The 16236-nt window shown below is 34.7% G+C and overlaps 1 protein-coding gene across 4 annotated transcripts in view; it reads right to left on the minus strand.

The window, feature by feature from the left end:
- Positions 1–16236, minus strand: part of LOC143255670 (cytoplasmic polyadenylation element-binding protein 2-like) — a 131658-nt gene that overhangs the window by 38369 nt on the left and 77053 nt on the right. For all 4 annotated transcript variants that reach the window (XM_076511708.1, XM_076511707.1, XM_076511706.1 and 1 more), the window contains exon 3: positions 11564–11608. In XM_076511708.1, coding sequence (XP_076367823.1) covers positions 11564–11608 — 45 coding nt within the window. The remainder of the gene's footprint in view (positions 1–11563; positions 11609–16236) is intronic.

Raw genomic sequence — 16236 nt, forward strand, 5'->3', positions numbered from 1 at the left:
ATTAAAAAAGAAAACGAGTAAAAAAGTCCATTTTGGTAATTGATAGCACTAGATAAAGTAGTGATATAATGCTCACTTCCAAAAACGTATAGAAAAACTAAGACTGACACAACTAAACGCGCCCTGAAATTGGCATATGAAACTTAACATTTGATAAATGACCAGATCACAAATTAATGAATGATATTTATATTATAATACTTGTACCAACATGCATTATATGGCTTGCATGTTTATTAAACATCCACGATGTTTAACTATCTTACTGACAGGGCTAAGCTTCATCTAAGTAGTAAAAACAGAGTAACGATTTCTTAACGTAAGAGTAGAACAGGGCTTACACTTTGTCTTCGATGGGAACCCGTGTACCAGCTTATAGAAATTAATATTGAAAATGGCTAATGCAGACTAACAAAATCCAGAAGGTAATTTTTTTCGATGACGACAGAAGTAAAAGCTTGCATTCATTCAGCAAACAGATTGGAAAAAAAGAATTTGGAAACAATGAACGGTGGCAATACTGCAAGTATATAATTGTCAATTGCATTAGCCATATCCTCTGCAAAAGAACGTGACAACATTAACGATCTCTTGTGCAGAAGAAATTATAAACACAAACCATGCACTACATATTGATGTTCAAATATTTCCAATATAACGCAGTTTAAGCCTTAAAGTGTGAAGGCACAAAATATTCGTTTTTCTTAATCTTGGTGTTTTTATTTCTTGTTAAGAGCAAAGGAGCACAATTAGTCATCTGTGCCGAGTTCCCCCCGTATGCTTTAAACCAGATTTTTAGCATTTATAAGCCCTCAGACGTATCGCTGCACAACCGGAGGGCAAACCTGATGGTAGTTTATAAGGTAATAAAGTTCCTGAATTTAATGGTTATCAATAGATTTACAAATGATCATTCTTCAGAACAAAACACTTTATGGTTTCATTCAGAAATTAAGCCTCCAAACGCATTTCTTATATACATGTAACGAGATATTAAAACTGTCTCAGAACGGCTGGTATAGGTATTATATTAACACTTTTACTAATAAGGCAGAGAAAAACGTTTTGACCTTCCTAGGTCATCTTCAGGTAACGTTATGTGGCTAACATGGAGAAAGATTATATTTAAATATAATTTGAGGGGCCGATTTTAGGCGATTTTGTGGAAAGTATCCCTTTGTAGCTTGGAATAATTTATTTTTATTGTGCATTTATTACAAACGTTCTTTATCTTGTGTAATTGTTGTTGCGGGTTTATCGCAGCTACAGCCGGGGCAAAAAAAGAAAGAAAAAAGCAGTAGGATTAGATTTGAAAAGTAAACTTGAGAGAAGAATTATACCGAAACTTTTGGCCCATAGGAGGTGTGTGTGTGGTTGGGTAGTACCAGGGTCCGAAATTTCTCTAACGAGCCCTTCCTATAATAGACCTAGAACGAAAAGTGTGGATAATATTTTAGTACAGACTCTAAACCGACTCATTAGCTCCGAAATTTATAGCTCAATCACAGTATTCACATCACAAAAGAAAATCAAACGTGTGCTACTGGTTTTGTTTTAATGGTGCAAGAAAAAATAAACTGGAGGAATATTTTAGTAATCATGAAAAGATTGTGAGAATTTTTAACACGTACTGTTCTACTTGAATGTTAATCTGTAGTGCACAGCCATACAAGGAGTCACAGTCCAAACATTACGGCAAATTTATTACAATTCCACTATTGCTAACACTAGGATGACAGAATTCACTGAGTATTCAACAATGCTATATGAAAACCTGTCAAAAGTTGTTGTTTTTTAATTTCGCGCAAAGCTACTCGAGGGCTATCTGCGCTAGCCATTCCTAATTTAGCAGTGTAAGACTAGAGGCAGCTAGTCATCACCACCCACCGCCAACTCTTGGGATCCTCTTATACCAACGAGTAATGGGACTGACCGTCACATTACAATGCCCACACGGCTAAAAGGGCGAGCATGTTTGGTGCGACCGGGATTTGAACCCGCGACCCTCGGATTACGAGTCGAACTCCTTAACACACTTGGCCATGCCATGCCCCTGTCAAAAGTAGCCAATACTTTTATGATCCAAAATTATTTGAAAGTAACCAAAAGTATCAAATCAAAAGTTGTCGAATATTTAACAATACTTTTGATATAAAATTCACCAAGGGTTACCCAACACATTATGGTTGGAAGCTCGTACTGAGTAACTTAAAATGTAATAGTTACAATTCCTCAAGTAATAATATTTATACGGTGAAATATAATAATTATAATTGAAGAGCCTATAAAAGGAAATTTTAGCGATCGCTGAAATGCAACGCATACTAAACAGGATTTGAAAGACTTAACGTAATTCAGTATAGCACTGTTGCGCTTCATATTTATGCGTATTATATGAGAAAATATATAATAAGGAAATTCCGCAAATGAAAAACGTCTGTGAAATCAAAGAAAAGAAAAGCGATGCTGAGGTGGTTTGGTCAAGTGATGAGAATAACAAGTAATAAGAGCATTAGAACCGCCAACAACAGGGCAAGAAAAAACAAGGAGGTCAGTAAGGCGTTGAAAAAAGACATGAAGAAGAAAGATCTGATAATGAACGAAGATGATCAGAGGAGATCAACACGTTTGAAAAACGGCGACACCTGTTAAAGGGAAAAGCCGAAGAAAAGAATGTTTTATTAATCAAGACTATCCTAAACACATGACGCAAAACAGTTGTTCCCTCACTATCATAAACACACGACGCAAAACAGTTGCTTCCTTCACTATCCTAAACACACGACGCAAAACAGTTGCTTCCTTCACTATCCTAAACACACGACGCAAAACAGTTGCTTCCTTCACTATCCTAAACACACGACGCAAAACAGTTGCTTCCTTCACTATCCTAAACACACGACGCAAAACAGTTGCTTCCCTCACTATCCTAAACACACGACGCAAAACAGTTGCTTCCCTCACTATCCTAAACACACGACAGAAAACAGTTGCTTCCCTCACTATCCTAAACACACGATACAAAACAGTTGCTTCCCTCACTATCCTAAACACACGATACAAAACAGTTGCTTCCCTCACTATCCTAAACACACGATACAAAACAGTTGCTTCCCTCACTATCCTAAACACACGATACAAAACAGTTGCTTCCTCACTATCCTAAACACACGATACAAAACAGTTGCTTCCCTCACTATCCTAAACACACGATACGAAACAGTTGCTTCCCTCACTATCCTAAACACACGATACGAAACAGTTGCTTCCCTCACTATCCTAAACACACGATACGAAACAGTTGCTTCCCTCACTATCCTAAACACACGATACGAAACAGTTGCTTCCCTCACTATCCTAAACACACGATACGAAACAGTTGCTTCCCTCACTATCCTAAACACACGATACGAAACAGTTGCTTCCCTCACTATCCTAAACACACGATACAAAACAGTTGCTTCCCTTATTATCCTAAACACACGATACAAAACAGTTGCTTCAGGTTGAATCCTTGCAATCCCTTTTCACAGTTATAAAATTTATAATGTTTTAATTGAAATGTGTTGTGAATACGAGGGCTGTTTAAAAAATACGCGGACTGTTTGAATTGCGCGGCTCCAGTTGGTTCCAGGGGAATCCGCTTGGTGTCGCTAGGTTCGCACAGATCAGCTGATTACGACGTCATTTCCCGATTGCAGATATCTTCATTTGTGAATTAGCTACGCGGTTTTAAGTGAAGTGCGATTTTTTCGTTTGGCGGATTTCAGAATGAATGACCTGAAGGAGCAACGACTTGCTGTAAAATTTTGTGTTAAACTTGGAAAATCTGCGACTGAAACTTTTGCTATGCTTAACACGGCTTACGGTGATGTTGCTATGAAGCGTACGGCATCTTTCAAGTGGCATGAACGTTTTAAGGATGGTCGACAGTCCATTGAAAATGATGAGCGTCCTGGACGTCCTTCCACGTCAGCTGACGACCCACACGTCGACAAAATCAACACCCTGGTGCGGGCAAATCGACGTCTGACTGTCAGGGAGCTTGATGAAGAGTGTGGGATATCAGTTGGATCTTGTTACGAGATTTTGACCGAAAAATTGAAGATGCACCGCGTTGCTGCGAAATTTGTGCCTCAGAACTCGTGCGTTTTTGGCCAAACACTCGATCACTGTTCTTCCCCACCCCCCCTACTCACCTGACCTTGCTCCTTGCGATGTTTTCATGTTCCCCAAACTCAAAAGACCCTTGAAAGGAAGAAGATTTGAGACGATTCCCGAGATTAAGGCAAATGCGACGAAGGAGCTGGAGGACATTACAAGAGAAGCGTACCAGGACTGTTTCAACAAGTGGAAACACCGTTGGGATAAGTGTGTGCGTTGGGGAGGAGAGTACTTTGAAGGGGTACCAGACCTGTAACTTCTAAATAAAGTACATTTTGTTTTATGACGTCAGTCCGCGTATTTTTTGAACAGACCTCGTAGTCAATAAATACACTGACTTATTGCAGCTTTATGTTTAAGATTCCTAAAGAGTTTATTAAATGAGGTTGACCAGTGTCTAATGATATTCTATCACATCTCTACTTCATCGCATAAGATTCTCTGTGAAGTGCACATGGTTTGCTCTTTACACTTACCTGAATGATTCAATAACGAATAGCTAGCTTGATGTTTTCATCAAAATAAAAAACAAAACAAAAACGAAACTAACGAGTACCAAAACCCATTCACATATATTAGCATAGAACATGTCATTTCTGCAGTTTTACAAAACAAATAAGCTATATAGAAAGAAATGTCTTTATCTAGTTTCCGTAACAAGTTAGTCCTATATTTTTTCAAGTGTCTAGGAGCGATATCCTATATTTTTTCAAGTGTCTAGGAGCGATATCCTATATTTTTTCAAGTGTCTAGGAGCGATAAATGATGCGATTTTTTGATATTATTTTTACGTTCTCTGTTCTTGGAGATCTATCTTCATTTGATCTTGCCTGCGAATTATTCCAAGCGAATAAAACATTATGGTGGTCTAGATTTTTAAAGCGTCCTTTAACTCGCTGCCTTATAATGTAGTCTTAAGTAATGGGTCATATCCATAGGTAAACACTTTCAACGTACTGCCTATCAGTACCATTGTAGTTTCATTGAAATGCAGTAACTATAAGACTGCTCTATTCACTCCCTTTCTCTAAACATTGAACTTTGAAAACAGAAAGACATAAATGTAAGTGTACCAACACTCATTTTTACAACTTAGTTTTCATCGCTTAAAGTTTTAATACGCTACACGTAAATCGAAAGTGTTAAAAATATCTACTAAAATAAACACTTTAAAAATCCGCAGTTGAAATATAAAATAATCACTTTGCTTTAAAAGGTAAATCTTTTGTCCTTATATATTTTTTTCTCTCGCAAGAAGTTGAGAGCAGCAATATTGAATTTGTACAAGTGAATCAGTTATATAATTCACCTATTCAACCTTTCTAACTTCTAAGTGAAAATAAAGGGAAATAAAATCGTATGTTTGAAATGCAAAACACAACAAAAAGTATATGGACAACATTATAAGAGAAATGAGTTTAAAAAGTATTCAAAACTAATGATAATATTTCTGTCTCTTCGGAATATTGGCAAATCTTTCCATGTGATAACTTGGCTATCAAAGTAATTGAAAGAAAAACAAATCCTATTAATGAAATGTAATAAAAATATACAGGGGAATCTTCAGATATGTCATTTCTTTTATTTAAGTTAGCCAGTTCGATTATGACAAAAAGAGACGGTCGTACAAAAATTGATGCATGTCAAAGTATGAAAATTTCAAATGGTCGGTCAAAATGGAAATAACGAATTCCTTTGTGTTCAATATACAAAAAAATCAAGAGAATTTCGTGAAAAATATAGGGGGTAGATAATCACACAAAAATGTTACAAAAAAAGTCATTGTAAACATCGTCACCTTGAAATATGCATGCATGCATTATATAAAGGTATTTCTTACTGGTCTTCTAGAATTCTATTGAAAATTGTCGTATGAGAATGTATCATAGAATCTACTCAAACGTAAATGAAAGCGAGTTAGGTAAATACAAGGTCAACCAAACAAATCTCATGAGATATGTATGCGCTTACCCGGGTCTTAGACTTCTCAAGCAACTGGAACTTACTATACACTCGTTATTATCTGAATATTATTTTTATTTTGATAACTTGCACAAATTTCACAACTGCACATTCCACCGATGAAAGGCGTAGTAATATAATTTGATTTAAAAGCAGGGACATTATACGATAACTTTGGCTAAATCCTGTGAAAGTGGACTCTGGTATGAGAGACTACGAAGTTTTCATGATAATCTCTTCTATCACGTTATTATAGAATTGCATCGTAAATATAATTTTAAATCATAATTGATTTCAAAAATATATAAATACAATTAGAAAAAATACGATTTAAAATCCTGGACTTTTCGTATGACCAGCTGTTTTTCTTCAAGAATATAAAGAATAATAACAGATTAAAAAAAAGAGCAACAAAGACAGATAAAAACAACAGGGTATTTAGAAAGATATGGGATTTTAAATCAGTTTTTAACTTACTTATATGCATATTTTTACATCAATCGTGTATTAAGTTTGTGTGAAAGAAGCATATATGACATAATTAGTTTTCACTTCTGAAATGCCATAGTTAATTATTTGTACTTATTTATAACCAATTGACCATTGAATTTATCCTCCTTTCGAGAACACACGTGCCAAATTTGGTGATGACTTTTTTTTTAAACTCATTGTGAGATTAAACTCTAACAAATAACACTGAACACAATGTACGCGTTTTCTTATATCAAAACCACATGGAGCTCAACACTATGATTTTGCCAGCATCTACTGAGAATAGCAGGCTTAATAGTAGTTTGATGTTCAAGGCTTCCCAACGAACTTATTACTGGCACCTCCAACAGAGACATTTCCTGAAAATAATCTTTTTCTTAGTAAAAAATAGGATGAAACTGTAGTTTTCTTATCATTTTTTAATTGCTAATGAATTTCATAGGCTCATATAATGGATCTGAGTTTTTATTCAAGTACAAACTTTTAACCCAGCGGCATCTCTCGACCATTTTGAGATCTAATTACAACAGGGGCTGTTACAAGAATAAGGATGAAAGTACATGGAGAGTTTGGTAACTCAATTTTTATTGCATACAGTCACTTGAAAGTGACTGCATTACTCTCTCACCTTTTCACTTACTCTACTGGGAATTAACAGAATATGCATTCAAACTAAAAACAGACGAAGAAACTAGACAAAGCACGAGAAAGTCAGTGAGTGAACTGAAAACATGTCTGGAAACAAACAAGATGAGGAGACAGTGAAGCGCAAACAAGAAAGCATCGAAACTGTAAACAACACGAGTGGTAAATACTAAGCCAAACACAAATAAGAGTCCAATTAATAGCAGATTAAGTTCCATAACAGACTTGGTATTCATTAATCTTCGAAACACTTAATATTCTTGATGCTTTCTAGTTGCCCATCATTCACTGTTTCCACACACACACACACACAGAGCGAGAAAAGACACCGAAGACAGAAAAATGGAATAATAAAAATAATTGATAGAAGTAACGCTAGAAAAGTCTTCAAATGAATATGTAAAGATGGATACACAGTTAAGTAAAGGGAAGATAACAAAAAAGACACATGCACATACATAGTTAAGAAAACTCTACCCATGATCAAACAACGCTGACAAGCTCAGTGATAAAGCTAGCGCTCTATAATCACTATAATACAGCAGTGCAGCTAAGTTTGTGCAAAGACTTTTGTACCAGTTAACTCCGTTCCACATTCTACCAACGGTATATAATCAGCACCTTCACCAGGCTTGAACAATCGATTAATTACGTGACATGTTCTCCAGATGTCGAAAGAAATGTAGAAGATGGACCACCCTAGTCGACTTTCAGGGTTATTTTTCTGGAAGCTGTGTAACATGTAGTTGTTAAGAATATAAAAATGAAAAGATCGAAATCAGTAGATAATACTGGAATATACCATTTGAAGTTTCTTGTAAGCAAGCGGCAAGTTCTACTTTGAGATAATATACCATTTTCCCACAATCTCCTTCAGCCCCTACGTATCGAGAACATGAAAGTTAACAATATATTTGTCCACTTAACCCGTGATGTATTGAACAAATAGTGTTTATAATGCGCACATACTACTGCTCACGATCTGATACAACAACTCATTTGTAAACAAAAGAGAAACCTCAACAAGAGTTTTACATTCAACATTTTAAGTACATTAAGATAAAAAGACGATCACAATGATGTGACTAGGCTCTTCAAAATACGTTCTTACAACTATTTACTACATGGTTAACCCATTGCTGTTGATTCGCTGATGAGGTACAAGGTTCGGTCTGCCTCAGGCTGTTGAAAGCGAATATGATGTATACAGCCAATCTCAGTCAAAGGGTTAAAATAATATTTGTAACTCCATTAAAAGTCTGCAGAGAAATGTATTTTCAAGGTAAATATCAAACAATTTATATCATAATATGATATTCTGTTTTTCCTTCCGATTTTCGCACAAAGTACACAAAAACTATCTGGCATCCACACGCAGCTGTCCCTAATTCTGAGCTCATAGACTAGAGGAAAGGTAGCTAGCTAGTTGACAGAAAAGTCTAATCTGACTGTCACTCTTATAAAGCACCCATGGCACTAAATTACCAAGGCTTTGATTTTTGAATTTCGTGCAAAACAATTCGAGGGCTATCTGAGCTTGCCATCCCTAATTTCGCAGTGTAAGACTAGAGGGAAGGCAACTAGTCATCACCACCCACCGCCAACTTTTGGGCCACTCTTTCACCAACGAATAGTGGGATTGACCGTCACATTATAACGCCTCCACGGTTAAAAGGGGCGAACATGTTTGATGTAACGGGGATTCGACCTTCAGATTACGAGTCGAGTGCCTTAACCACCTCGCCATGCCGGGTCTAATACCAAGGGGTTTTGCGGTAATGGGAAGCGCACCAGGAATTCGCGGATTTACAATCCAGGCATGGTAACTATTAGACCAGTACTTCTCAACTGGATGAATGATTCATCCAGGAGTTTTAAGTTGTATTCATTCTAGTTGTAGTTTGAGGTATATTTAAGTTATAATAAATAATTTTGCATTTTAATTTTGTACTTTGTCTTTTTTTTTCGAACTGGGATGAGTAAGCTGTTATGGAAAACTTAAAGGAATGAATGATATTGGAAAAGGTTGAGAAACATTGGACTAGACCATGCTGACCAAAGAATAGTATTAACTATGGACTTGAATACAATAATTATCTTAAAAAAAAAAAAGTCATATCTCTGAGTTTGCGCAAAATTAGCAACAGAACTGTTTAAAATTCCTGAATCGTAAGCAATGTATTTTCAACGAAGAGAATATAGAATACAATATTTAAAGTATAAACTTGAATTACATTGTGTATGATATTGTAATTGTTACTTCTCTAAAATTATGGACGTAAAAGAGATATATATGTCGGTGGGTCAATATATTTCAATATGCATACATATCTACAGACAAGTCCTCAAGTTAGAGGTATTTTGTTTCTGCTAGCGTTTAAAACTCGTTTACGAGCGATGAAACACGCATTAAAAGTTATGTTCGTAAATTCTCTTAAAAGGACTATTCCACTTAGCTTTCTATAAGTGACAGTCTTTATTTATTTAAGAAAATAAAAGGCATCTCCCAAACTAGTATTCTTTCACTGTTAATATATAAACGAACAACATCTTAATTCACAGCAAAACATTTTATTCCACATGTAACCTTCAACTTCTTTCGCATTTGTAGTATTTTAATGTGGTGGCCCAATGGAAATATATTTCTATCCCATGCCACAAAAATTAGTAAATCCCGAGTGAACTTGTTTTAGGGTTGTTGTTTGTTCCTACAATAAAATAAATACACAGAGACACAACTACTTCGTTATATTTAAATTATTACTGCATGTTTTTATTTTAAAGTTTCAAAACAAATTTGAATCAGCACCTTTTATTCTGAGCATTTGTAAGCCTAAAAAAACTATATGGATATCAGAAAAGTAGGTCAATCGAAACAAAGAAAGTAATACGTTTCTGTTCTGAAGATACCCACGTCTTTTTCTCAGTCAAGATATATCTACGCACACACACTGCGCATATATAAGGATCAATACCAGCTATTTTCTTGAAGCCTTTGTGCATTTAATGTGAAGAAATTGGTAGTTTTATTGCTTCTTATACTTAAAGCTTAACCAGCCATGTGCAACATAAAAAATTACTCTTAATACTTTGAAATTTGTAAACTCCTAAAAATTCAATATTTTTTTTTAAATAGGAAAAATTAAAGTTTGAAACTAAGGCAGTAAAAGCTTCTTTAGAGTTAAAATGTAGGACAAAAACGAGCATGAGGGTGTAAAAAAGCAAAACTGGTGATCGAATGGTAGGAAACGTGAAACTGATGATCGAATGGTAGGAAACGTGAAACTGGTGATCGAACGCACGCATGCATAACTTGAATTTTCTGAGCTGTGAAACAAAAACACCTCAAATTACAGAAGAGTTGAGATTTTTAATCTGATCTTTCAAATTTCTTTTAGAGTTGACAATTACATTAGGGGAAGTTATTATTAAACGAATTTCTATTTAAAAACACAAGATTCATGACATATTGTTCATTTTTAATCTGACTTCTGATCTGGGCATTACCGCAAGAAAGAATGTAATTCCACAAATTGTAGCTAAATTCTTTCTTTGTTAAATTAATCAATCACGATACAGACACAGTGTGTTAATATAAAAATAGCATAGCATCTATGTAATAATTAATTCTATATACACACTGAACACTCAATATAGAAAACGTTACAAACTGATTTTAAATTTCATCAGACTCCCTTTGACTCTCCTATGACAGTCAATCTGTCATAATTTAAAATGTTATACGAACGAAAAATTCACATAACAATATCCCCTACCCAAAGGTCAAACAGCTTGACATCATGGCAAAGGAAATGACAATTTAGTTTTATTTTTTTAGAAAAACACATTACAACGGCTAAAAATAAAGTTAACACATGGCACGTATCTATACTTTGACGCATACTGTAAATTTGAAGACACAGTCGACCACAGTTTCATTTCCTAGAAGCATTCCGAAACACACTAAATAAATAGTTGCATGATTTTTCATTAAACTATCAACATATTTTTTTTTTCAAAATAAAGGAAATATTCAGAAAACATTACGTAATGAAAAAGGAGGAAATAATATTATGCTAGTGGTTATGAAAATGTTAAAACGAGTTCAGTCGCAAATTTACGTAGAACTTTTTTTACACAATTTACAGCACACCTTTTAGTATAATGCTAAATCTTTTAAAAACTCTTTTAGTTTGCTATTTTCACTTTAGAACAATCACAAAAGGTATCATAACCTTTTACAATACGAAATAATGTTTCCGTAAAGTTTTCCAATATTTAGTGATTTAGAAATACCTACCGGGAACTTGAGAAAAGGATTGCAGTGTATTCGGGTTGTAGTAACCTGTAAAATGTGAAAAAAGATACATTAGAACTGGTTACCTCGTATACATCCAAGTGAAGAGATTATGAGCATTTTTGTTAAAATTACAACTGTACAACTGAAAACAAATACTTCTTAAGACCTCCAGTTCAAGAAAGAAGGATATTTGGAAAATATCACTGTGGTCATTGTTTTGTCAATCTGTACAATGATTTACTTACTTGATGATACAGTTTCATCCATTCAAACATTGGTTGGACGCCCCAGAAACGTGAAGGATATTGAATTTACAAAGTAGCGTAAAATGCTAGTTCACTGAATCCTTTTTTTTTCCCAGTGTAAAGACTAGCATAAATTGTTAAATATGAATTGGTTTATGCAACAAAATACAATAACATGGTTTATCTCCCTTTTCAATTCTAGTCTATCTAAATAATTATACAATGCGTTAAGAATGACCTATGTACAGTTGAAGTATTTTAAAGGTGCAAGAAACCCTAAAAACCAAGTATGAAGAATTGCAACAAACCATGTGAACAATGGTTACATTATTGAAGTACAACAAAAGGGTATGACGTTACAATAATATTTTATTATTAGCATGAAGAGGGTGTATGAACGAACACACTAAGATACTTCTTGTTGAAGTTTGCACATTATCAAGGCCTCATCGTTGAATTTTGAAGAGTATTACTACATTTTTAATAAGCAAACAATCATAACCCTTTTAACATAAGCAAATTCCGAACATTATCAACAGATACAATGTCTACAAAGCATTACAGAATGTTGACGAAAAAGCAGGCGGCATTTTTATGTGACGAATCGTCTAAGCAAACACCATGCCTAACAAGAAAGTACCACGTATTAGCTTTGTCTTAAAATACATGAAAATAAAGTAAAGGAAATGATAAAACATCATGAAAGAAATGAAGTAAAAAACCTTATAACTCAATCGCTTTCGAAAGGTGGACCTTTCTTCTTCAGGGGCAAACTGGGAGTCATTTGATTATACCACCATTCCTTGTTTGCCCCTGAAGAAGAAAGGTCCACCTTCCGAAAGCGATTGGGTTATAGTTTTTATTTCATTTCTGTCAAGACTTCTTAAACATACGTGTTTTTCTAACATCATGAATAATATAATGTTATATAATAATACAATTTTTTTGCATTTCTCTACGATATTTGAAAAATCTCCGATTTTCATCACAGAAAGTAAGTTGGAAGAGACTGAAAAGATAATTGTTCATTTTAACCAAAACCTAGAAACTGATGAATACCAAATGATTTTTTTTCAGTTTTGCCAAAATGGGAACATCTAATGCATGAGTGTAGTGCAAACGTAATTAATCAATATGTAGGTCATCACGTCGTGTAGTGGTACAGTGTACGTGAAACACAGTACGTTGTGTAGTAGTACGCTATACGTCAAACACAGCATCACGTTCAGAGAATGCAAGGTGTAGTTACAAATCGTGAATCGATTTTATGAAGGGCAAGGAATTTTAATCGCATATTCAAAAAGTGTAAAATAAATAAAATGCGTAACACTATATGCTCATTTAACTTTGTTGAAACACGTTATAAACCCTGAAAAAAACAGAGCAAGTAATTTTAATTATTTATTGAACTGCGAAACAAGTAACACTGTCTTCAATTACGATAAAACAAGATATTGTGTGTGTGTGTGTGTGTGTGTGTGTGTGTGTGTGTGCGCGCGTGTGTATGTAAAGCGTTAGAATTTTCAAGCTAAACTACACAGACTATCTGAACATCGCAAATCATAACATTGAACTAACATACCAGAAGTTTTGTTGGTGTTCAGCTTAAAGTTATTTGTCCTCTGCCCAATGCAAATAACGGAACCAGATTTTTAGCGTATTAAGCCCTCCGACTTACTGCTTAACCATAGGGGATTAGACAAGAGGGAAGGTTTGGTTTGAATTTAGCGCAAAGCTACACGAGGGCTATCTGCGCTAGCGGTCCCTAATTTAGCAGTGTAAGACTAGAAGGAAGGCAGCTAGTCATCACCACCCACCACCAACCAAAGTGGGATTGACTTTCACATTATGACGCCCCCAATGGCTGAAAGGACAAGCAAGTTTGGTGTTATGGATATTCCAACCCGCGACCCCTCAGATTACGAGTCGAGTGCCTTAACTATCTGGCCATGCCGGGCCATAAGAGGGAAGGAAGTTACTAGTTAGCAACATTAACTCTTAAATTACTATTGTCTAAATGAGAAACGAAATTTGATGGCCATTTTATTATAGTACAACCGAGAGTTTCGGCGGTAACGTGACAAACAATGAACCATCAAACTAACAAGGTTGGTACTCTAATCTTTAGACACATCTAACCCGTAAAAGTATTATACCTTTCAGCTAACATTTCACAGGCCTATGCTGTGAAATCTTATATCCTCCTCCTTGTAGTTCTACGATTTTTCGGGTTACCCTCCAGCAAATTTGAGTAACTTACGTACTGAAGAGAATAAGTCATTTAACAAATCGCTGTGTGTGCCGATGAAATAAACTGTTATGCACATTTATTGATATATTGTATTTTACTATAGTTTACAAAACTGAAATAATTTACCCACTGTGCAAAAGTAAGTACCTTGTAGGACGCTGTGCTTCCACAAAAACAAAAAGCGAGATATATCTATGTAATACACTGTATACCGTAATTCTCAGGTTTTAAGGCATACTATCCGTAGGACGGTTAAATTTCTATTGCAATTTTGAATTTTAGTGTTCCATTACGTAAATTGTTTTTAACAATAAACATGAAACTTGCATCAGAAAAACAGCTCATGATTTTCATCTTCACTGACCAATAAAATCCCTACTTTACCAGCAAACTTTTATTCCAATATCAGTGCAGCTAAAGACAGCTCCTACATGGTATTACTGCTCGGAATCAACGTCATATACCGTGATCAGCTTAAAAATAAACGCCATGCACACAACGCAGTATGATCAGCGAATTGGAACAGTAATCCAAATTTGAGAACAATGATTATATTGTTCCTATAATTTTCAACAAACAGCATTTAACAAACCACTCTCCTCTGCCACTCGTATTAATAACAAAAATATTTTTATCAGAAAATATTATTAAAAAAACGTTATTTTAATGAAACCTTAAACAAATTATCAAATTACTATAAATACACATGCACTTTAAATCGAAGCTTTAAAGTAACAACTACAAAAACGCAGTGCAAATCAAATGTATAATTGAAATTCATTGCATGTACTAATTTGCAAAATAGTTGACGAAAACAAAAAGTTAATGCATGTGTGTATTGAATAAAGTCATTATAAAATCTACTTGAATGTTGTTCAATCCATGTCAAACCATAAAATAGTTAGCTTTGTTTGTTTGTCTTAAAGCAAAGCCACATAATGTTATCTGCTGTGTCCACCGAAAGGAATGGAACTTAATGTGAAATTTTATATCTCCTCCTTACTTTCATTGGAAGTACGTAAACTTACCACTGTATCAAGGATCAAAAATGATTTCGATAAGTAGGTCATATACATAAGAGTGTTATGTAACACATAATAGACTAATGGTATGGTTATTTACTAACTTTTCAAAATAGCAGTTCAAAACACCAGAAATTACTTTTTTCCCCTCAACCATATGGGTGAAGTTTACATCCAAGTAACAGGACTGGAAAAGCTACAGGTTACAACAAAAATAATGGAGTAACTTTATCATATTTAGATGTTACAAACTGAGACAAACTAAATGCATTTCAGCAAGGAAGATGCAAACGAAAAAAAAAATTACACGTGTTAGAAAATAAAGATCAGCTAGCAAAAGAACGATTCCACATAACAGGTTGAGAGGTCATATTAACTACATCCGTCAGAACATAGGTAGTTCCAACCGATAAGACACGACAAAGACGTCAGCTGTAAAGGTGGCAAAAGTAATATATATTAGATGTAACAAGTTGTCAAACAATCTAATGCATACGTAGAAAATAGTTCCAACAAAAACTCTACGATGCGACATATTACAAATTCTTAAGTAAAATTAGCCTCGCACAAAAATTAGTTTTAAATGCCAGAATGAACAAAAGAGGATTGCCGTAAAAAACGTTTCTGAGGAAATTAATAAGAAAACAGGTCCAAACTCAAACTGAAACCCACTACGTTTCCTTACTTCGAGTTACGTTTAACGGATTAATTATATAACCTTAATCATATTGCCGTACACTATATTTGCAAATAATTCATTAGGCCTAATTGGAAAACTGCATAAAAAGACATCTCAAATTAAAACTTGTCATCACACGAGTAATACGACTGTATGAGCACTCCCAAAGAAACGCACACGTGTGATAAATGCATACATCATATGTTTAGACAATAAATTGTAAGGATATCAAACTAATTCCTTTTGAAAATTTAATCATTGGTGAAATTTATATTTTCTGAAAACTGTTGGGGATTGGTAGCGATATCTGTGTGTCAGAAATATGTCGTTTTCATTTAGATACAAAAGAAAATACTGTGTTGTACAGCGACGGTTAAAGTTTTAGTGGTAATCTTGTTAATGCACTGTTTTCCTGGTACTTTCTTCCGTTCTTGATAAAGATAGAATGTTAAAAGGCTGTATCTGTTACTTCACTC

Source organism: Tachypleus tridentatus, chromosome 7 (assembly GCF_004210375.1).
Source record: "Tachypleus tridentatus isolate NWPU-2018 chromosome 7, ASM421037v1, whole genome shotgun sequence".
NCBI classification, from domain to species: Eukaryota; Metazoa; Arthropoda; class Merostomata; order Xiphosura; family Limulidae; genus Tachypleus; species Tachypleus tridentatus.